This window comes from Onychostruthus taczanowskii, unplaced genomic scaffold (assembly GCF_017590055.1).
Source record: "Onychostruthus taczanowskii isolate IOZ18803 unplaced genomic scaffold, ASM1759005v1 scaffold20, whole genome shotgun sequence".
Classification (NCBI taxonomy): domain Eukaryota; kingdom Metazoa; phylum Chordata; class Aves; order Passeriformes; family Passeridae; genus Onychostruthus; species Onychostruthus taczanowskii.
The window spans coordinates 7819074-7841629 of NW_024499240.1; the positions used below are offsets into that span (position 1 = coordinate 7819074).

At 41.7% G+C, this 22556-nt stretch overlaps 1 protein-coding gene across 1 annotated transcript in view; it reads left to right on the plus strand.

Moving 5' to 3' along the window:
- The first annotated feature begins 387 nt into the window (after nucleotides 1-387).
- The window catches only part of UBE2E3 (ubiquitin conjugating enzyme E2 E3), a 55031-nt gene continuing 32862 nt past the window's right edge, over nucleotides 388-22556 (plus strand). The window contains exons 1-3 of the mRNA XM_041403448.1: nucleotides 388-548; nucleotides 1818-2020; nucleotides 4180-4230. Of these exons, the coding sequence (XP_041259382.1) occupies nucleotides 1827-2020; nucleotides 4180-4230 (245 nt within the window). The 5' untranslated portion in view covers nucleotides 388-548; nucleotides 1818-1826. The remainder of the gene's footprint in view (nucleotides 549-1817; nucleotides 2021-4179; nucleotides 4231-22556) is intronic.

The window sequence follows — 22556 nt, forward strand, 5'->3', positions numbered from 1 at the left end:
TGCCAAGGGCAGGCGTTTGTGGTGGCGGGTAAGGAGCCACCAAGGGCCCCGCACCCGTGTGTCCCTGCCCTGACACGAGCCGCAAGCACGGGCCGAGGCGTGTGAGGTGTGAGGCTGGCGGGGCCGAGGGCTCTGCAGACCGCACGGCCCCCCGGCATCGCCGTTGCCGGGCACCGGCCCGGCGAGTCCCGCGGGGGCCCGGAGGCTGGAGCCCCTCGGGAGCCGGGCTCAGCTACGGCTGCGGGTGCCGCCCGGCCGGGCCGAACGGCCATCGAGGGCCGATCCCCCCCGCCATGCCCGGGCCGCCGCTTTGTCCTTGCCCGGCCCGGAGCACGCGCGCCCCCGGCCGCGGCGGGAGCGCGCCTGCGCGCACCCCGGCGGCCCGCAGGCCCGGCTCTCAATGTTCCACACTGCCCGGCCACAGAGCCGCCGCCGCCGCCGTAGAGCCCCCCGGCCGCCTCCGTCCCCTCCTCGGGCGCCGCGGGCCCGGCCCGGCCCCCCGCCATCCCGCCCCTCCGACCCAGCAGCGGGACAGGACGCCGGCGAAGGTAAGGGAGCGGCGGGCGAGGCGGCCGCCGCGGCGGCTGGGCGAGCGCGGTGGGGGGAGGCGGGGAGGAGGCGGGGGGGCTGGTAGAGGAGCTTTGTTCTTGTTTTCGGCGCTCGCTGCCTGGCGGCGGCCGGGGACGCGGGGCCGGCCCGAGTTCACGCCTCACTTGGTGCACACGCACGGTGCGGAGCGGGGCCGGGCGAGCCGCCGCCGCCGCCCGCCGAGCCGAGGCGAGCCGAGGCGGGCTGGCGCTCCCCACAAAGCGCGGCCGGGCGGCCGCCTGGATCCAGCCCTGCCGCAGCTCCCGCCGCTCCTCCTCGGGCCCCCCCGGCCGCCGGGGCAGCCCCCTCCTTCTTCCCCCCCGGCTTTTCCCGATCGGCGGAAAAATGTCGGTCTGCCTGGCGGAGCTGCGCGGGGAGCGGCGGCGGGGAGAGCTGTGCAGAAGGTGCAGTTTGAATTATGCTTCTTCCCCCTCCGGCAGCTCTGTGGTGGCCAAATGCAGTTCTCGCTGCTGGCCATGTAAATAACCGGGGCTGCTGCTACCCCAGTGGCTTTAAATGCGTCGCGGGGCTTTTCCCCTTACTAAAGAAAGCCCTACCACCAATAAAAAACCAAACCTCGTTCCCCCCCGTGCCAGCCCTTTAAATGCTTAGAGCAAGTGTACATTTCCATCTGAAATTAACCCAAGTGTTACTGGCAGTGTATTTTCTCGGAGAGAGGGGAAGTGGGGGGTCTGGCGTTTGGACCCAATAAAATGGTCTGCTCCAGTGTAAATATTTACAGGTTATTAGTGACTTTTTAAAAAACATTTTCAGTGTGGTCTGTTATTTACAGTGTATCATAAGTTATTAATGTTCATTGCCTAAGTACCCTGCTAAATCTGTCTCATGTCTTAGAACAAAGTCGACAATTGGCATATTGTTTAAAGTATGAAAAAAATGTGAGTGGGTTTAAAAATTGGAAATATATGTATTGTCAGAAGTGTAAATATTGCCTTGTAGCTGTCAAACTCCAGTCCTCGGGTATGAGACGAGGAAGTATATTTTGATTAATTTCTCACTGAAACTGACTTGTCACCTATTCAAAGTTTTCTGGAACTTGGGGAACGCCAAGAGAGAGTCCTGCCTGTGGTATGAACTCTCCCTCTTTTCTTCCCCAAAAAAGTTCCACATGATGTCCAGTGGTAGGCAGAGGTCAGTGGAACTTGGGGAATGACAAGAGAGAGTCCTTCCTTGTGTATTAACTCTGCCTCTTTTCTTTCCCCAAAAAGTTCCCCACGATGTCCAGTGATAGGCAGAGGTCAGACGATGAAAGTCCAAGTACCAGCAGTGGTAGTTCAGATGCCGATCAGAGGGATCCGCCTGCACCTGAACCTGAAGAGCAAGAAGAACGAAAACCCTCTGCCACCCAGCAGAAGAAGAACACCAAATTATCCAGCAAAACTACTGCTAAGCTATCTACTAGTGCAAAAAGGTAAAGGAGGGAGTGAAACATCCTGCAGTATTTTTGCGCAGTATTTGGAGTCACAGTACTCTCACTGCACTTGTTGGGGCAGAGGCATTCTTCTTGTAAAGCTGCGTGGAAGGGAGTGGACTATCAACTTTGGTAGTTGACAGGAGCCTGCTCAGCAGTGTTTTAATTAATCCAAGGCTTGTTGGGGTAACAGTTACACAGAATGGTCCTATGTCTCTTGAAGAGCTGGTACAGAACTTGGTAACTTACAGGCTGACTTGGAGGGGGACCCTAGGTACGTTTTGTATTTGCAAAAATGTGTAAGAGAGCTTTGGCGCTTTTTTCCTGAGTTAGGTTTCCATGCCTGATTGGTATAGGGTGGAGTCCTCCTGGAGTATTTTGTTATGGCCAGTAGACTGATGACAGGCAATGCTGCCTAATTAAAGAAGTCATAAAACCCCAGTGACTTCTCTGGGTCTTATGAGAGCTTTTCACGATGATGCACAGGAGAGCCTTACGCACCTTGAAGGAATGGGTTCATTCTGCCATTCTCCTGGGAGAAACTTAGGTGAATTTTCTCCCTTAGGATCTGTGGATTTAAACCGTGACGTTCTACAGGTAGCCTCTACCTTTAAATGTGAGCATCTTCAGAAACCTTCTTTAGTTATATTGATTCCATTGGTTTCATTTGCATATAAGTTTATTGGCAATCTGGCTCTCAAGATGTATGCTCTGGTAATTTTCTCAAAGATCAGCTGTGTGAAATACTGAAACTTTAAATTCTTTAATTCCAGCTGTCTTTAGAGATGAAACATAACTTTCCAGTCCTTTCCCTGGAGTTGCTTTGCTTTGAAAACATTTACAAGTATCCTGTAGCAAGAAAAGTTGTAAAATAGCTGTAGCAGCTTCAAATTTTGCTTATTCAGCGTGACTGTTGTAGTTCTGACTTTTATGAACACTTCAGTAATTTTGTATTGGATTTAAACTTAGTAAAATCTTTTTGAAATATGTTAAAATTGTTGCAGGGAGTGGCTGCATGGCTTTGATGACTTTTGAATGTGATAAAGAAACTATTTGAAATAGGACTGACTAAAGAGAAAAAAGTTTTGCAAATACTGTGTAGCACTTGTAATTTGCTGTTACTTGTCTTTATTTGAAAAGCTTAAGATACAGGTTTTTGACACAGAGTTTTCCCATATTGTCTTCATTTAATTGTTGCAAGTCTAATTTCGTGCATCTCAGATAGTTCAGTAGGCTGGCTGAGCTTGTTGGTATTAATGCAAGGACATCCAGAGCAGTTTCTGTTAGCTCACCTTTTAACACCTGCTATTTGCATGAAATTCACAGTATTGCTCTTATGGGTCCTTTTGTGAAGAGAGGTCTTGATCTTTTTAAGAGGAGTTAACCATGTGTATTTTGAAATTGCACCTCTTACGTACCTGAATAAACTTAAATTGACAGGAAGTTTTCAGTACTCATTGTTCAGGTCTTAACTCATTGTGAATGTTTGTAATAGAGTAAAGTTATGCACAGATTATTTCAAGTTATTGTATCAATTTTTATCACGTAAATACAGCTACTGTATAAGGTTGCAGGAGGAAAGGCAGCAGAAGGTGTGGAGAGAAGCAAAGTTGATCCAGAGGGATTATTCCAGTAACAGAGACAGTCTTGCAGATCTGCAAATCCACTTTTTAAACACACTGCAAAGTAATAGGTAAAATATTGTGAAAAGAGTGTGTCTGCTGCCAGCATGGTTCATTTGAGCCTCAGTCACAGGTCCTGTAGCTCTGGTTTAAAGTCATTGTCAAATCTGCCTGTGCAGGCTCCCCCCCCACCCCCGCCTCATTTGCATATTAGCTTGAAAAGAAAATCTCCCTGGTAAAAAGTGCTCGGATGTGAAAAAGAGTTACTTTTCTGAATAGTTGTGGGAAATTTCTACCCAGCTCAGCTGTAAGTGTTCTGTTTACATACAGCGTGGAGCAGGAAAAAAGCTGCAAAGTTTCTCAGCTGTGGGATTTGGGTTATGCCTCTGAGAACAAAGAGGAAGCAGCCATGTTAGCATTACTGAAGGCAAAGCCAATCTTGCATTTAACTGCATGGTGGTAGAGGGCAGTGTAATTCCCTGATTTATTCTATAGACTATCTCAAATGCTTTGTGTCTGTTCTCATTTCACCAACAGAATCCAGAAGGAGCTAGCTGAAATAACCCTTGATCCTCCTCCTAACTGCAGGTATGTAATGGCTTCTTAAATTGTGGTCGGTGGTAGGAAATTAATGTGCTCAGGTTAACAAAAGGCAAACTTAGTGTTTACGACGGGTGACTGTTAGACAGAAATTGCATACAGAGGATTGAACAAGCACAAAAAACGTCTGAAACTGAAGTTTGATATTTTGTTTGCATGTTGGAGGTGTAGTCATTAGTGATTGATGTACACAGTGAAATCTGTTCCGTTTGTTGTTCATAGCTGGTCACTGCCTTTGTGAAACATTAATTATATGAATGTCAAAATATGCTGAAGCTTTCAACTTAATGTCTGCATGTAGTTTGTACTGGGTTTTTGAGTGCTGCGTTTCTAGAGTGATCTTTTCATTCTGAAGTAATCTGTATGTGATTTTTATATGCTTTCTCGTAGTATGTTGTTTAACAGATAAACTGAAGTATTGCCTCTAAATTTATGTGTCTGTTGGTCAAAGTTGTAGTCTCTTGATAAAGAATATTTTTAAGGAAGTTCCCAACTTGGGACACACTTCTGTTTGGTTTTAGGAAATGAAATTTTAAGCATGGAAGGCTGAGTGATTTAGTTTTAAAGTGGTGGTTTGGAATTGAAGCACTTGACCTGTAGGAAACTTAGATAGTAGCACAGTTAGCTGATTTCTTTAAATCTTTTGCATGTTTTACTTTTGTTTAAAGGATGCATAAAAATCCTCATTAGCTGTGATCATCCAGTGTTCAGATTTGCAGTAAAGCTAGCTTTAAATAATGTTGCTTTCATTTGAAGCATCTCAGTAAGATTTCTGACTGGAAGGTATCTTAATAACTCGTGTAACAGTGAGCCATGTACATGTTTTTTAAAAAATGCTGGAAATGCTTTCTGATTCTGTGCTGGAATTGTTTGGCTTTTGAATAGTTGGTGGGTGTTTTGTGAATTGGATAAAATATGAGCTGTTCCTCTGTCTCACTAATCCATGAGCACAGAGGCTAAACCAGAGCACTGTTTTATTGAATTTGTGGTGAAGACGTTTTGTCCTGAGGACTGTGCTGTAGATTGCCTGTGGCAGTCTGATGTATTTGCATGTAGGGTCAGTGGCTCTGTTTGATTAGGGTTTGGGGTTTGTGATGTTTTTTTGGTTTTTTGTTGTTGTTGTTTTGTTGGGTTTTTTTGTGGGGAGAAGCATTTGGTTTGGTTTTAAATAACTGCTTTAGATAACTTTAAATAAATTACTGGGATCTAGTTCTGTGTTGGTCCTGCACTTGATATTTGGACCATCAAAGGGGCATGGCAGAAGAGAAAGTATTTAAATGAAAAAGAACCCTGACGCTTTGCTTACAGTTGCCAAAAAGATAATAGTAGCGGTTTCGGGTACAGCAAGTTACAGCTTTTAGAAAGAGAAGTTTTCACACTCTGCAGCACTGTCTGATACTTGGCTCCCTGGCAATGCCTGTTCCTCTCATATGAGCACAAGAGTATTGCAGAGCATTTTGCTTGTGCACTGGTACTGCCAGATGCCCAGGAATTATGTTGAGAATGATGAAAACCCCCCAATGTGTCTAAAATTGTTCAAGTTTCTTTCCTACAGAGAGTGGGATAAAAATGGGAATTTTTTTGCCATTGAGGAAGTCAATGCTTCTGTTCCCATAGGTATTTTTAAGAGGAATTTAGTGGATTTACTCAGTAAAAACTTTATGATGTGTGCATTTTTACCTTTTGCAAAACAAAACAAAAAAAAATCTACAAGAGAAACAAGCTTCTGTAACAGGTGATCTGGGTTTTCATGATAAACAGTTTGAACAGAGTTTCAGTGCCCAAAGTATTTACTGTTCCATTGAAACTGACTTGTTAGAAGGAGCCTTTCTGGTACCAAGAAGTAAATGCAGCTGTGAGTTATGTGCAAAAACAGCTGGCACTTTTACTTTCGTATAGGGTGTAGTAGCACAGATTAGGCTACAGCCAGATACAGCAGGCTGATGAGACCTCTGCACTGCTCATCATGCAACAAGCAGCAGGATGCTACTTATTGCATTTATTGTGAAAGAAAAAGAATTAATAAAAAAAAAAACCAAGCAAAACATTCAAAAGCCTGTATAATTTGGGCATATTCACATGTGCTTTAGAAATAAAAGCCTGGTGTCTAAGTTCTCCCAAAACCAGTTTTTCATGCACAGTTGTTTCTCTTCCAGTTCTAGAGCACAATCTTATTTGCAGTCCACATATTGCAAACTTCACAAGAATATAACTGGCAGCTAATGCTTTTGCATGCTGATAGTCCTTCTGCTTACTCAGTTACATAAGTAATGAAAAATTACAATTTTTAAAATGCAGTAATGGCACCTAGAAAATGTTAAATGTTACTTTAACAGGACACAGTACAAATACTAAAGTACAAATATGTTGAGCTCTCTCATATCATGTTAAACACTGATATCTGCTGCCACTTCTCACCTGCCAGTGCAACTGCCCAGAGTCACCCGGTGGGAGTGACCCGAGGCTGATTTAGCTACTTTAAAATGACACCGACTGGCTGCACTGTGATTCTCATGCAAAAGAGGTGTAGATTTCCCCAGCAGTTGTTTTTCCTGCAGTCACATCTATTGCTGTAACATCTGCTTTATAAAAATGCCAGAGCCCCAAGAAAGCCCCGTTCCTGGGTATGGTGAGCAGGCCTGGGCTGCACACTGACTTCTATTTTAGGCACTGGGATAGCAGAATGACAGGCACGGCAAAACTGACTAAACAGTAGTTTTTTGCTTGCCTGTCTCAACAGTAAGGATTGATTTCTGATTCTGTTAATTGGACAATGAACTGTTGAAAAAATCATGTTATCATGTATCATGCTGTCACATTTGTGAGCAGTTAATACGAGCTGCATCTCGGGGGTACCAACTATAAAACTTAATATCTACATGCTGATAGCTTTACTCCTTAACATGCAGTAGTACTAAATTCCTGTGATTTTCAAGAAAGATAAAGCATCAAAAGCAATAAAATTAAGTTCAGTCTTAGGCCACTAAAGATGTTGGAGAAAAATTAAATGCTGCTTTCCACTCATGTTTTCTCCTGTTCTACAGAAAAGCCTGAAACAAGTAATTTACTGTCCAACATACACCATAGCACTAGGACAGGTAAACTGAGGACAGGTATCTGATTCCATTTTTTCTTGCTTTTGCCATCTTAACTCAAAGCTGTGCTACTTGATGCAGTGTGCTGTATTTAATTTCTTTTGTGCTTTTAATAGCATAAAGCAAAGCTAAAAAGATCTTGGCCCTATTGCTCCTAGGCAGCTCAGTTTCAAACCATGGCCAAGCACTTAGATATACTTCAAGGTGTGGAAGAGTGCCAAACCCCACTGTTACAGACTCTCAGGTAAATGCTGCAAAGATTTTGCACGTAGTGCATGGTAAATCTGGGCTGCAGAGATGCTCTTAAATAAGTTTGACATATCTGGAATAACTATTTTCAGCTCATAGCATAAAACTGTTTAGATCAGAGGTCACTGCTCTGCAGTTAAGATTTTGTTTGAGGCTGCTGTTGAGCCCTGCAGCTCAGGTGGAGCAGGGCACTGCTGTCTCCAGCTCTCATTGTATTTCCTGGATTTTAGGGCTGGCACAAGTGGGGCTGTTCCCAGGGGTGCTGTGATTTATAGCAGCTTCCTTCAGCTGTTCCTGGCTGCCCTGCTGATCTACAATAACAAAAATGTGTATTCCCAGTTTTCTTTGTCACTCTTCCTCATTTCCATTCCTAAATTAAATATTGTTCTTCTTTGTGGAAAAGTTTTTGAAGTTCTATTTAATAACACTCATGTCAGCTTAGTTTATAGTTTACAGCCCATTTACAACAAATCCACTTTAGTGTAAACTTTGCAGGAAATGAATGCAAACACCAAATTCAGTGTATCCACTCAGAGCTTAATTCATGTGGTTTAAAAAGTGGTGAGTTGAAATAGTGCATCTTTCCCAGGCAAGCAGGAGAATGTAAGTCTTTTATATCCTGTCTGTAAATTGGCTTTAATCTCTTCTCTTTACTAAAGTAAAAATCAGATATTTGAAAGCAGATGGTTAAAAAGAAAAAAGTAAAGTGGAAAGGCCAGGCAAAACACATGCCTTGGAGCACTGGTCAGAGAAGCAACTTGCTTTCTTTGTAGCTGCTGGGAAATGGGACTTACTGCTAAGGGAGAGCAACTGCTTGGATCACCCCAAAGGCTCCCTGCTCTGTCTCATCCTCTAGCCAGTGAGTGCCTGACCTTATAGGTCTGTTGGAAATATTTTCCTTAATAGGGATTACAATATTGATTCTTATTTATTTTTCAGGCCTTGTATGCTAATGCATACTGATGTGATTTCTTGAGCAGTACTACAAAAGGTGGCAGTTGATGATTTTGCTGTTTGTAGCCTCTCCTAGACTTGCAAATACGTTGATGGTTTATGAGTAGTTAATTTTGAAATTATGTATTTTAAAATAACACTCCCAAAGTATGTGGACTAAGAACAAACGAAAGGAAGATGTGTAAGGGGTTTGTTTTAATACAGGATTTTTCTGCTTCCTAAAAACTGCATTTGTCCCTTTCATTACTGCCACATCTTGGGCTAATTCCACCCTGCAGAGTGTTGCCAACGCCAGGGTCTGGAGTCTGACACAAAGAAGAATGCCTGCAAAACCCTGGCAGGCAAACGCTATTACTGCTTTGGTTATGGACCCATGAATCCAGATGTGTGTAACTGTCGGACTGTGCTTGTTATTCCATCAGTGTGGGAGCACTGCAGTATGTGTTTAAAGCAATATTGTGAAGATATTCCTCAGACTAGCAATTTAAGCTCTTTCAGTTGAGCTGTCTGAAACAACGAGGAGCAATGAAAAATTGTGCTGGTGGTGCAGGCTCGTCCACGTGCGGAGGTAGCGCTGGATTTGAGCTAATGCAGCTTCGTGTTTGTGAGGAAGGTGCTGCAGCTAAGCTTGTAGAAGCATTCCTTTTGTTAACATACTCTGTCTGCAGTAAGGTTATAGGCAAATGTTTACTCTGCAAACAGTTGTGCCTGTTGAAGATGTTACTGCACAGCTGTGGTTTGCTCCAGTTCTGCCACCGAGGTGACTACTTCAGTCAGAAAGTGAAGCAGATTCATGTGATTACACTGTAATGCTCCCCAGGGAGGGGAAAAAAAAAAGAAAAAATCATCCAAGTTTGCTTAAATGGTTTAAATAGGTGATTCATATGAACTCTGCTGGGTTTTTCCTCTCTCCTCTCAGAGTAGGCATTGTTCACACAAAGCTTTTTGCCACACACACCAGGATATGAATAAGCCAATCCATTCCTTTGTCTCTCGAATATAGTAAGTTTCCATCTTCCCTTTGTCAAAATCAGGCATTCTGTTGCTTTTATGAAATCAGGAGGAGAAAGAATATATTGCATGCAGTCAAATAGCAGGCCTTTATACAGTAGCACAAGTGTGTGCCCCTCTTCACATGTACATTTTGTTCTTCCACTCAAGCTGTTGACTTTTCAGATCAGTGTAAGTCCCGCAGTTTTGTGTTTATTCTGTTAACGTCTTGTTGGGCAAATGTCTTCATAGTATTAAATACTAAATCCCAGTAAAAAAAAAAAAAAACCTGTCAATTTTTCTGGTTTCCACCTTTGCAGTGAAAACCCAGTTGTGAGCACTAAATGGCTCCCTATAGAAGAGCAGTTGATTAAGGTTTGTAAGAGATAGTTGTGTTTAAGAGTATGATCCCAAATGCTTGTACTAAAGCTGAACGAGCAAAATTTAAAAAAATTACCCGAACTCTACTTGATAATGTATCTTGTGACACATTATGCTTTTTATTGTCTCTCCCTGCCCAGCACTGTCACCACTGAGTGCAATAATTGCATTCTACATGAAAAGAAAGCTGAAGTTTGCAGAATGGTTTCGAGAATACAACCCACAAGATTATTTCTAACACTTCCTTCCCCATACAGAAGTTTACAGTTAAAAAATACAGTGAAGAGGGTTCATGGCTCTTCTAAAAACATATTTGAAGCAACTCTCAAATAAATATTGAAATTCTACTTTTTAGTATTGCCCATATCTGATTTATCTAGAATTATTTCTCCTGAGCATTTTCTTCCCTTCTCCTTCTTCCTTCCTTTTTTCTAGCCAGAAGACTATAGTCAGAGTAGGAAGGAATGGTGTAATTTAGCATAGCAATCAGAAGTCTGGTATTTTTGTATTCCTGTCCAGCTGGAGAAGCAGTCTTTATGTTACAGTGTGGCTTTTACCTTATTTGCTGGTAGTGAGTGAAACTGCTTAAGGAAGAGGGATGATGCAAATTTAGAAAGGCATTTCAGTAAAATATTTAAGTGTTAAGTAGAGCCAGACTGCACTGTTATTTAATATACTTTCATTTAAAAAATGCACTAGTGAAAGACTGTGTAACTCCTGAATGTTTTGAATTGTGAGAATATTTAAATTACTTTTTTTCAGTTGAGACTAGATGACAGATCCACTAACTCAAAATGCCTCAAGTTTTGGGGGTTTTTTCCCCCTTTTTAGTATTAACCTCCTGCAAGCTATAAACCAAGGTTTTTTATCAGACCCCACACAGTGAATTTTTCATGCAAGTATTCTCAGTGGCATAATTAAGAGAGGGTTATGCAACACAAATCAACATATCTACTCACGGGAGTAAGTTTTCATGCCTGCAGATTTGCAGGTTTGACACTTGTGTGAGCAGTGTCCATAGTACTGCCCTACCTGCTCTGAAATCTTTGTTAGTCCAAAGATTATATAGATACTTTGCTAGTTTTTAATAGCACTACTATCAAAATGAAAAGAAAAATAAAATGAATGTTTGTCTATCTACTATAAAGTTGCAGAAATACTTCAAACACTTTTTCATTCAGCTACTGGTGTTAAAGAACTGATACTCATTATGTCTTGAGTTTTATCTGGCAACAATAGAAAAGCCTGACCAGTTTTTTAAACAATTCTTTAGGTATTGTGCAAAAATTTGTGAAAAATGCCAAGTAATGGGTCTTAGAGTTAAGAACAAATCTGCTTTTTGGATTTGTATAGCTGTACAAAGGCCCTTCAGGCTCTGTGATAAAACTGACTAAAATATGCCGTGTATATGTATAGTTCTTTCTTTTTACACTCAAACTGCGCATTGCTCACCCCTGCCAGCCTGTCATACTTCGTTTGTGATCAATAGTATGTGTGGCAAGGTCCTAGCACTGAATGCTTCCCCCTCACACTGACTTGTCTCTGTGTATCAGTTTCTTTCCTATTATAGACTTGGGAGACCTACTTCAAATTCAATTTAACAAAGTGCAAGTACAAGAGAATCAACTAAACAGCATCAAACCCTTCATGTAAAATTACCTAATTCCTATAAAACTGATGTGTGGAGGTTTCCTGGAGCTGGTGTAACTTGGGTTTGCATAGATGGGGGAACATTTTGAGATAGGTAATACACCTAGGAGATAGATAACGAAAAATACCTTGAGCATATTTTCTGAATTCAGGGCTGAGTAGGCAGAGGCAGGAATATCCAGCTGCCATCTCAGACAGGGGCATGTGTACCATTGAGCTATCTAGGAGCTGTGCTGTTCCTTTACATTGATGCCTTACTTTGAGCCAGTAACCGCTGGTGATAAATGAGTCCTAGCCTGCTTGCATTAATTTGGATTAATTTTCCCTCTGCAGAGAGTGCACTATACTATTACCTACTTCAGAACTGTGGCTGGAGCAGCTGTTAATTTTATAGCATTTAGTGTAAAACAGACCGGCCAGACCTTTTAGAAACTCAGATACTCAGAAGTTTACTTGACAGTGATCAAACTACCATTGTAAGCATCACTTTCAGAAACAAAGGAGGTGTAAGATTTTTTGGTTAAACACCAAAGTGACCTGTAGTTAGCAGTGAGTCACTTTCTGTAGAAGAATCTGTAGAGGACCATCTCACAGTCCCTAGTAATTGATGTTTTCCTTACTGATGAGTATACTGGCCTAGGGCTTATAAATACTGCTTTTGGAGTTAACAGTGGGGATGAAAGGGTTGCAGCACATTGGAGAACAGGACTGGAATGCTAAGTGATGGGGGCAAATGTAGGAAGTGACCTTTAAAATATTGTGTAATTTAATAATGAGAATTGCAATGTACAGCGCTTTAGTAGGCATAATCAGCTGCGCAAATCTGTGGGGAAAAAAGGATCAGTTCTTCATAATAGGTGTAGCCTCTTTGAGGATCATGTGCTTTGAAGGAAGAAGGAGAGAAAGGAAGAGATCTTCAGATATAGAAGAAAGTTGCTGCAAAGGAAATAAGGCAACTGTTGCTAGTCCAGGGTTGGTAGTTATGCAAAGCAACTTCAATTGCCGTAATGAAGACCTAATAATATCAATGTAGGAGTACCTGGACATAAAGACAGCATGCAAAAGGTGGTGGGTCTGCATTGCCAGAAGTTTTTAACAACAAAGGACTGACAGGAGCAGCTTAGATACAGTTGTTTCTACTTCAAGCAGGAAACAGACTAAGACCTCTTAAAGACCAGTTTGACTAAACTAGCATTTATAATGGATTTAAATTATAATGCTAAAGGAAAGCTTGTGGGGAAGTGATTTTCGCTTCATTTAAAAACTGTAATTTAGTCAGGGTTTTGTGGTATAATCATCCTGGAAGATATACAGGTGCTATGATTCCAAGCAGCAGCAACAATTATTTAAAAAGTCAGTTCAAGTGCACAGATTTTGTGCTGTTGTCAGTCCAAAAAATCAAATGTTCTGTGATTTTTCTGCTGTTTTATTATTTCCCTCTGTCTCTCCGCCCCCCCCCCCCCCCCCCCCCACCAATTTTGGCTTTGTTTTCATTGTTACCTAATCCTACTTTAATTGCACAGAGTTGTCACCTTCTACTAGCTAGAAATAAACTAGGCGCATGTCCTCAGTTCTCCAGAAGTGTGTCACCTTTGTGAGAAGCAAATAGTGCAGTAGATCTGCAGTAGATCTTGATTGTTGATACTTCATAAGCCCTGTGCTGGGGTGCTCTGTGTTTGTTCCACAGGCACATGAGTACCTCTAACATGAGCTAAACTAAAGAAAAGGGCATTTTTGTCCTTACAGAGGCAGTTTGCAGTAGCTATGCAAGCACTAATGCATCTTGGCCAGCACGCCAAACGGATCAAGCACATCAGAAAGCAGTTGTGTAGTGCTGTCTGTGACCATGGATCCTGTCTCGAGGCACCCTCTGGAATCAGAGCTCAGGCGATTGTAGTGAAAATGTAAGCAGCCTGGCAGGTTTCCAGCTGATGAGTTAATGCTGCTATAAACTTGAGTAGTTCCTCTCTGAGGCATGCAGAAGGGTGCAGGAGCTGGGAAGGTAGCCAGCAAAGTCAGAGAACACAAGGCAAAGCTAAAGGCCAGCCTCAGGGATTCACAACGAATTGTCTTGGAGGTGAGTTCCTCCCTTGCCAGAAACCCTTCCTGTAGCTTCAGTGGCAGGGTTGGAAATCAGTAAGAAAATTAAGACTCTCATTCATTGCAAAGTCAGCCTGCCTTTTGGGAGCTTGTTTAACATAGCTTGAGCAAAGATAGCTGTGCCCAGCACTCAGGCCTGGGCACAGGTACTACTGACTGGCTTAGCAGTACAGGTGCTGCAGAAAGCCAAGGCTTCCCAATCAGTGCTGGCTCAGTTTGTTGAGCTTGAAGCTGCAGTGAGGTGGTTTAGGTTTGAACTCAGGTTATCACTTCATTCTGAAGCCTAGACATGGAAGTCACCAAAATGTGATAGAGTGAATCAGTAGAGTATCAACTGATCAGATCTCATTGGACAAATGAAACATGGGTGCTCTCCTTTCTGTAAGGGATGGTGTAAGGGCGGCACAAAGCTGTTTTTGTTTGCAGTTTCAGTAAAGCATTTATGCTGTAAATGCTTTGAGCAGAGTAGATTTTAGAGGGTGTGGAAAGTGTTTCAATAGATCAGTAGCTATGCAATAGGAAAGAAAGCTGATGTTGGTTCTTGCTGTGAAGGCTGCTCTTGTGGCAGATTGGGCAGGTTCCTCTCCAAATAAACCTTTTCTGGCTAAGGACCTGTCTTCTGTATCCCCACTGCCTGGGGTTTGCTAATACTTTAGCTGGTGTTCGTCCTTCTCCCTGGTATCCTCACATCAAAGGCTTCATCCAGGCTGGAGGATCTGAGGGACGAGTGAGTGGTGCAGGGATGGTTCACTGACACAGAGCTCTGTGTTGTTGTGCATCAGTGCCTGTCCTAACTTGTTCATAGATACCTAGGGCATATCTGTATTTACTTCATTAATATCAGTGGCAAATGCTCTAGTTGGACATTACAGATTTAGTAACATCTCCCTCTGCACCCTGAGGGCCCAAAGAACCAACATCCTTATGCAAATATCTGGTTTTCTGTTCAGAGCTTTGGACTTAGAAGGAAAATAATGAGTTTTGGTTTGATTTTTATAAAGCTAATGCAAAGAGAGGTCTTAAGAGACTAAAATCAACTTGCACTGAATACTTTAAATCTATACTCACATGGAAGCAAATCTAAGTGATCTAAGTTGCACAGCACAACCTACTGCACATTAAGCATTACTCAAGTGATATATATCCTTATGCAAAAGGTAGAAATACTATAGAACCTAAAATTCTACAAGCATGATTAAATATTAATCTGAGAGGGTGGTCTTCACATGATAAACTATTTGAAACACAGTCCGTGGCTAAAAAGTGTTTCTTGTCTGGAGTAGAAATTTTGTATGATACCCGTACCTAGCTCCACCTTCCCCTTCTTCCACAGAGTCTTGGATAGCTGGAGTAGTATGAAGAATTGCAGTAGCAACCTGGCTGCTGTGTATTTTGAGTGTGATTTGGTTCTTCCTTTTTTTTTTTTTTTTATAAGGCAGAATTCCAGGTGGTGTACTTAGTTATACCAGAGCAAACACACCACAACTTTTTTTTTTTTTTTTTTTAAAGAAACAAGCTTCTGAAGTGAAAGGGACATCATCAAAACAAAGCAGTGATTTGTTTGATAATACAGAGTAGCAGACCTTAAACAGATCCATATGTGGAGAAGTCAGTTACTTTCAAGGTTCTCTGAAAACAAATGCAGTGAAAGCATTTTACTTTCAAGTGTTTTGTTTGGTTTATTTTTCATGGTAATACTGCAGACTAGCTCTATTTAAAGTCTTGGTTTTCTGTTAAACCTGCTTGGGATTTTTTGTTTTAGGAATAGAAGAAGCAAAGTAATTTCTTATCAGTTACAAGGCAAGCTAACAGTAGCAGCTCTCGATACTAAAACAGCAGTTGTAGGCTGAGCACCGTGTGGTTCCCCCAGATGTAAAGGGCATCCTGGCAAAATTCCTGTTCAGTGACCAGTGTGCCTTCCTGGAAGTTAGAGAAGGTGGGGTCGGGGATGGAGAAAATGGAGACGGATGTGAGCTGTACTACTCTGAGAAATTACTTTTCATCCTTCTGGATGCTGTTTATGCTGTTTGCACTGCCTCTGAATTTCTCTGCAGGCTGTGCTTGATATTTTTGCTGTAGATGGCTACTGCCTACTTTTCATTCAGACAGGACTGTAAGGGAGATTTTGATAACTCTGGGGTTTTTTTCTGACAAATGCAAGTTGATGTGCTTAATTTTTCTTGACTCCCAGATTCTGACCTTGGAAAAATAAATATAAATAAAATCTCTTATCTGGATTGTCAGACTCAGCTGTGCTTGTACTCTCTTTTTGTTTTGAAACATGGGAGTAAGGAGACAGGAATGACTGTGAACACACCTCTCCCCACACCTGAGATAAGCTGGATACCTCCCTGCTAAAATCATCCATCCAGGCTGGGCAGCTTTCCAGTAAAGATGACATGTGCCCAGCAGTGTGATAGCAGCTGGTTTCAGGAGGTGGGAACATAAGAGTGCTGTTTGAAAAAAATGCACCAATAGAAATGTCATTTGGATTTTCTGCTGCTTGAAAGTGTGAAGAACAGGTAATTATGAGAGACTGTATTGTCCAAGGTCCTAGTCCAAATCCATTTATGCCCAGAAGAGTTCCACATTGGTTAACTTTGAAAGAGCCATTGGCTTTTGAAGCCTGAATGAAAAAAAAAAAGGCTACTTTAAATTGTGCAGTGAGCAGTCCATGCAGTGCGCTGAATGTTATTTCTGAAAGAATTCTGTTGATCTTTTTCTAAAGTTGGTTGCTGATCACAGACCAAGGGGTCAGTTCTGGTTAGCTTTGCAGTAGATGCCATAAGCAATGAGTGCTTGACGAGTGTCTGGGAGATGCTGTGCTGCATCTGCTTGTGCTTTCCATATGCAACTCTCTGGTCTCTTCAAAGTCATCTGGCAGAGTGCAAAGCGCCGTGAGTCATCCTGGCACTGCTGGAGTGTGTAACTACAGTCTCTTAGCTAGGTGCAAGCCAGAGCCTGGCTTTTATCCAGTTTGGATGCAGGGCAGGACACAGGAACACCCCATTGCGCTGTTCTGTCTTAGGTGGGTGGATAAACTGCAGTATGAAATTGCACCAGCTGTATGTGTTCCTAAGAAGCTGGAACCTCTATTAGGAGTGAGTATGTCCCTGGGGCACCCCAGCTCTGCTCCAGAGCCAGCAGTGCAGCACAGAGCCAGCTCTTTTCCTGCTGAGGAGCAGTGCTGGGCCCAGTGTGCTGGTGGTGCAGCCGTGTTGTGCTTGTAGTGTGGCTCCAGTTCCTGTGCTAACAGGCACTGCACCTCTCAGTCTGTCAGTAGTTTCTCTGAGTTTTTTTTTTGGCCTCTAAAGTTTTAATGGTGGAGTCTGGATCACCACTGGAATAGAAATATGGGGAAAAAGGTTTTCCTAAGGGAAGATTGAAAGACAGAAGCTTTACTATAAAACCTTTCTATTCTCATTTTTGGAAGCTGCAGTAAGTTGTTCCTGATATTATTAATTCTTCTGGCAGGTAGATTTAATTTCTGTGTTAGTCGTCATGCTGCTGTATGAATTATAGATTTAATTATGGTCCAGGTGCTCAGAGTTTTGTCATTCTTCTATATGTTAAATATAAAGAAAAATAAGTCTGAGTAATTTTTTGGCTTACTGAATAAATGTAAACACTTGGAAACTGTGCCAAAGTATAAATAAATAGAGGATTTACTTCACAGAGAATGTTATTATCTACTCCATGGTATTCTGCTTTATGGGGAGGATTAGTGCTTTGCAATATACTGGGACACACCTTTTTTACAGCTACTACTCTCTGCAGCGGAAGATTAAAAAGTCTTCCTGTAATTCCTTGTATTTCCAAATTTTCTTTTGCAATTATAGCTCATTACAAGGGGCCAAGGGCTGATGTGAGTTAACATAGCCGTAACGAGAAACACTCTCTGATTTCCTGGTAGGTGTAAATAAACTACCTACTTGTAGTATTCCTCTTCTTCTGAGTTACTCAGCCTTTTCTGCCTGACACAGTTTTGTCAGTCCTTGACTCACAGGCCTTGAAGGTTCTCACACCGCACAGCTACTTAAGTGTGTTTGTTTCTTGTCCTAAACCAGTTTTCCATCCTATTTTCTCCTAACCTATAAGAAAAATTAATTTTTTTGTTGCAATTTAATTTGATTAAACTCTTTCCATAACTGTCTGTTCACAATCAGGCTGGATACAAGATCTATGAAAACCCCCTTTTTTTACTGAGATTTCATAAGATATTTGGGCAAGGGGCAAGTATATGAAGTATGTTAAATAACTGGGACTTACTTCTCTTCATTCCTCTTTTGTGTCTAAATTTTAATTACTGCCTTTCTGCTTTGTGGCCCTGAGGCAGAGGAAGCCCATCTTTCTCACCTTTTCCAGGAAACCATGTGTGTGTTTAAATGCTTTTCCGAAGGGAATGTGAATTGGCCTTGTTTTGGCAGCTACAAAACATCACTTGACATAGCCTGTGGGATTATATGCCTGTGTGTCTGCTGCAGTACTGGGGACAAAAAAAATTTAAGCCTATATTTCTTTAATATATTTCTCTATTAGAATATGCCATTTATGAATGCAATAGTATGAAATTTTCAGATGAGGGTCAACTAATTTATTCTTGCAATTGTCCCCTTATACTTCTTATAATTTGTGGGTCAGAAAAATGCATGTCATGATTTCATTTTTCTTTCGTGCGCTGCAGCTACCCTCAAGAGTCTGCTTGTTCTTAGACACGAATAACATATTTGATGCATCTCCTGAGGAAGCAGCCAAAAGTGCATGTTCTGACCTCATCTTTAAGCCTTTCCATTTCCTTTACTCACACTTAATGAAGTTACTATCACAGCCATTAAAGATAATTGTGTAAAAGTAGATTATGTAATTATTGTAGTTGTACTGGTTTAGTATAAAGTCAAGTATTGATTCTGGTTCTTTATTTTGGCCCAGTATGGCAATGCCAGTTTGCTCTGATTGTTGGATTTGGAAGTCTGTGTTGGTTATTTGAGGTGGCTAGGGAGTTTTTTCTGAGGAAATCTCAATGGTTTAGAGCACTTTGATACTTTTGTTTGAGAAAAGAAAATAATTTACATTGAAGAGACCCTGTTTTAATGTCTCAAAAGTTTTTCCTCTGTTTCTTTGATGCTTAGTACAGGGGATCATTTACAAAAATTTTGCCAGTATCCCTCAGGTCAGTTGTGGTTCACTGGTATTGATGCCATGGAGAGCTGTGCAGTTGTCTTCTAGATATCACTGGTGTGAATGGATCTGCAAGTGGGTTCTTACTCTTTTTGTAAGCTCTCTTGATGCACTGCACCTTTTGACTGGGGAAGCTACACATGCAATTTCTTTATTTGAATACACCTGTAATGTGGTTTAGACTAAGATCTGGAAGTAAACTCCTCATAGGGATTTTCCTGTAACACAGCCTAAATTTAGCCTTCTTTTATATGAGCATAATTTTAGATCTTGAAGAACCTATATTTTGTGGGAGGTTAGTGACTGAATGGGCTGGGGGCTGACCGAGTATAGGCTTTCAAGACCTTTTTTCAAGAAGGAAATGCAATTGATGTCAGCATGTTAATTCAATGGAGTACATTTATAGCAAGCTTTGTATAGCTGTTGGGTGTTAACGTAAAACCATTTCTACCTTTCTTTTCTTCATTTGCTACCTTTGTTTGTTTGCTGTGTCCTTAAGTTATTTAATAAAACATGCAGTGAAACACTAGAAAAGCTCCTGGACTTTGTCTTCCAAACACCTATTGTTTCTGAAGGCCACTGTGGGCTTGACTGCTGTATTTCTGTGTCTGTGGTAAATCAGTGCATGAGACAAGGTTGGCTTGGCACCGCTGAATTGTCATCAGCCCACTCTTGTTATTACTCATAAACTGTGCTTGGCTGTAAGCACACTATAGATGCTCCCTGTTTAGTGCTCAGGAACTCTTTCCTTGGAAATTGTGTGCCTTTTTAATGTGTCATGGCTCAATTATCACATTCATTTTGGCTGCCAAAATAGCCATATATATTGTCTAGCAAGTGACAGCCTGGGCCTTTATCTCTTTCTGGCTGTTTGCCAGCTGTTTAATTGCAGCCCTGTGTTTGCTGTGTGTCACATCTTATGGTGGTCTATTATACCCAGCTAAAACAATATTTTGAAAATGTTTCAAATGTAAACTAATTCTGTGAGACTTTACATCCTGTTATTTACATGATCTGCTAGGAATGTAATGTAGGTCATTTTTCCCCCTACAAATATGAACATTTGTACCTCCGATCATCTTACGAATTTCCAGGGCAGAGAAAAGACAAGATGGGGATGCAGAAATGCTATCTCGTCCCCTTGAGAGATGTAATTAAAGCTGTACACTTGTCATGCAATTTTTCATTTGTAGTTTCCAAGACATTTTTAAAGCCAAATATTCTCTTTGTTCTGCCTTTAGAAAAGAGCAAACATACAGAAACTGAGCTGAGATCTCAAAAGGAATAGCAAAGCCTGTGAGCCATATTTCTGCCCATATGGATACTTTGGGTGAAGATGATGTTGGGGTTTGCATGAATTGTGTCTCACAGAGGCGGAGAATGGTGCAGATGCTGTTTGCACGCAGCACATTTGGTTTGGCAGCCCCCTGCTTTCCATCGGGAAACACCTAAGGCAGGACTGGCTCCGTGTCCTGCCATGCCACTCCACCTCACCCGGGGATGGAGCTACTCAGTGTGAAACCAGGATATTGGAGGGCTAAGCACTCCACAGCACTTAGGTGTGCAGGAAATCCTTGGGCTAAGTAGGAGTCCAGTTTTAGCTACCTCTCTTTGTACAGATATTAGTACCTTGCTCCTTTTTTGCCTGAAGAGCTGTTACCTTGAGAGTTTCAGCTTCTGGATGGATTCCTATGTGGTGCAACATGCTTTAGCCTTAAGAGCAATGAAGGTGCATTAGCTAACAATCTTGGCTATGTAGATTTTTTTGGCAGAAGCTTTGCGTTTCTGCTGCTTTAAGAGGAAATCAGGATTTGTTCTATTGCTTGTTTAATGGGAAGAATAACTGTTTAACAAGAAAGACGTGATAACAGTCTTGGTAAATAGTTTTGCAGTTCAGAGGAAGACAGAACAGAAGAGTACTTAAGAAAGATCCCATTTTTGTAGAAAACACTAGATTTATAATTAAGTGGTAAGTATTAACCTTAAAAAAAGGGAGAAAGAACAAGTTATCTGGTAGGCAGGATTAGATCTACAGGATTTTTTTTTCTTCTTAATTGGAGGGGAAAGGATCCCATCTAGCTAAAGCCATATAGCGTACTGGAAGAGGCTTTATTTTAAAATAGGCTGTTTTTAAAGGAAATCAAATTATTAAAAGTGCTTTTAAACCTTGTGAAAAATCAAATATTGTGTGAGGATAATGTACTCAAGCATGTGCATGTATGTTTTTTCTAGTTTATCTGCTAGAAAAATTGTGGTAAATAACCCCCTTTTAACAAATCTTTCTGAGAAGCTGACCTGTTACAAAGTGAGCATTCAAAGGCATTTAGGAGAGAGTTGTACATATATGGGGCAGCTGGAGTGAGAATGGTTGTGGCAGTTCTGCTGTGCTGTCACTGCATGTCTCCTCAGGAAATGCATCAATACAGTCACTAGTATAATTTGTTTTTTTTTTAGCAAGATCTGCATAATTCCAGTATTTTACAATGTGACCAGTCAATCCAGTGTCAGAAAATGCCACTTTGCTTGAGTTTCTGCTTGACAAAACTCCTCATTGTTCCATTAAGCTTTTGTGTAAGTGCTGTGTTTGATATGTTTTGCATGTGAGTTCCATATGTATCCCAAATCACTTTACTTTCTGGTGAGTCTGAAGACATCGTCAGCTAAGTTTTGTAGTATACAGATGAAGTGGGTGCTGAAAGGCAGCCTGCAGAAACCCTTCCTCTCTTCATGCTGCCTGGTTCAATAAAGCAGGTGTCCCTGTGGCCATTGACACAGAGGTGTAGATTTTTCCTTGATTTGTTAAGAAGTTTTGTTTCTGAAGAGAAGTGCCAGCACTCAGTGAATAGATATCCTCTCATTGAAAAACACGTGTTAGATGTGGTCATTGCAAACTAACGGTGGCTTTGGGGAAGTGAAGTTTCTCTACTATTTGAGGTCTTCAAATATCCCTGGGAGTTAGATACTAGGAAGTTAAATCCCAGCAAGGCTTGTACAAAGCCCAGCTGGTAAAGCAATGATACCAATTACTCGTCATGGCTGAACATTCACTATCTATTCGACAACAGATATGAAGGACATGATCAGGACAGGTCACAGGAATGCATAACCCATACACCACTACAGGCTGATCAAGCCTGAATGTTGAAATAATGAAATATTAATTAAATGTAGGAAACTGGTGGGAAGCAGGGTGAGAGCAAATACCCATGCTGCATTTGCTGCGGAACTGTTGAAAGATGCAGTGTGGTGCAGCCAGAGTGCAGAACTGTCACAGACCAATGGTTCAGACTGAGTGTGAACCAGCTGCAGTCCGGCTTCAGGGTTTTGCTTGGCTTTTCATGTCCCTAAGCTTGCTGAGCTTCCTGTTCCAAGTCCTGTTTCACATGCTGCCTTCGTTCACCATTGCTGACTTTTTGCATCCTCTTCCTCTCTCATCTCCACAGCTGTGATTTCAGTAATTGGGACTAAACACTGGCCTTTCTTCAGTGGAATATTTCTTGTATAATCATAGCTACTTTCTTTGGGGATTTTTAAAAAAGCAAATGGAAAAAAAAAACCAAACAAAAGAACAAAAAAATTATAATCCTTGGCAGGAATATGCAGCATGTTCAGGGTTAAAGCAGACCAAGAAAAGGAACACTTCCCTTTCTTGTCAAATTAGCTTTGGTTTCTAAGATCCATCATGCTGGAATGCAGCCCTGAAATGCCAATTTTCTT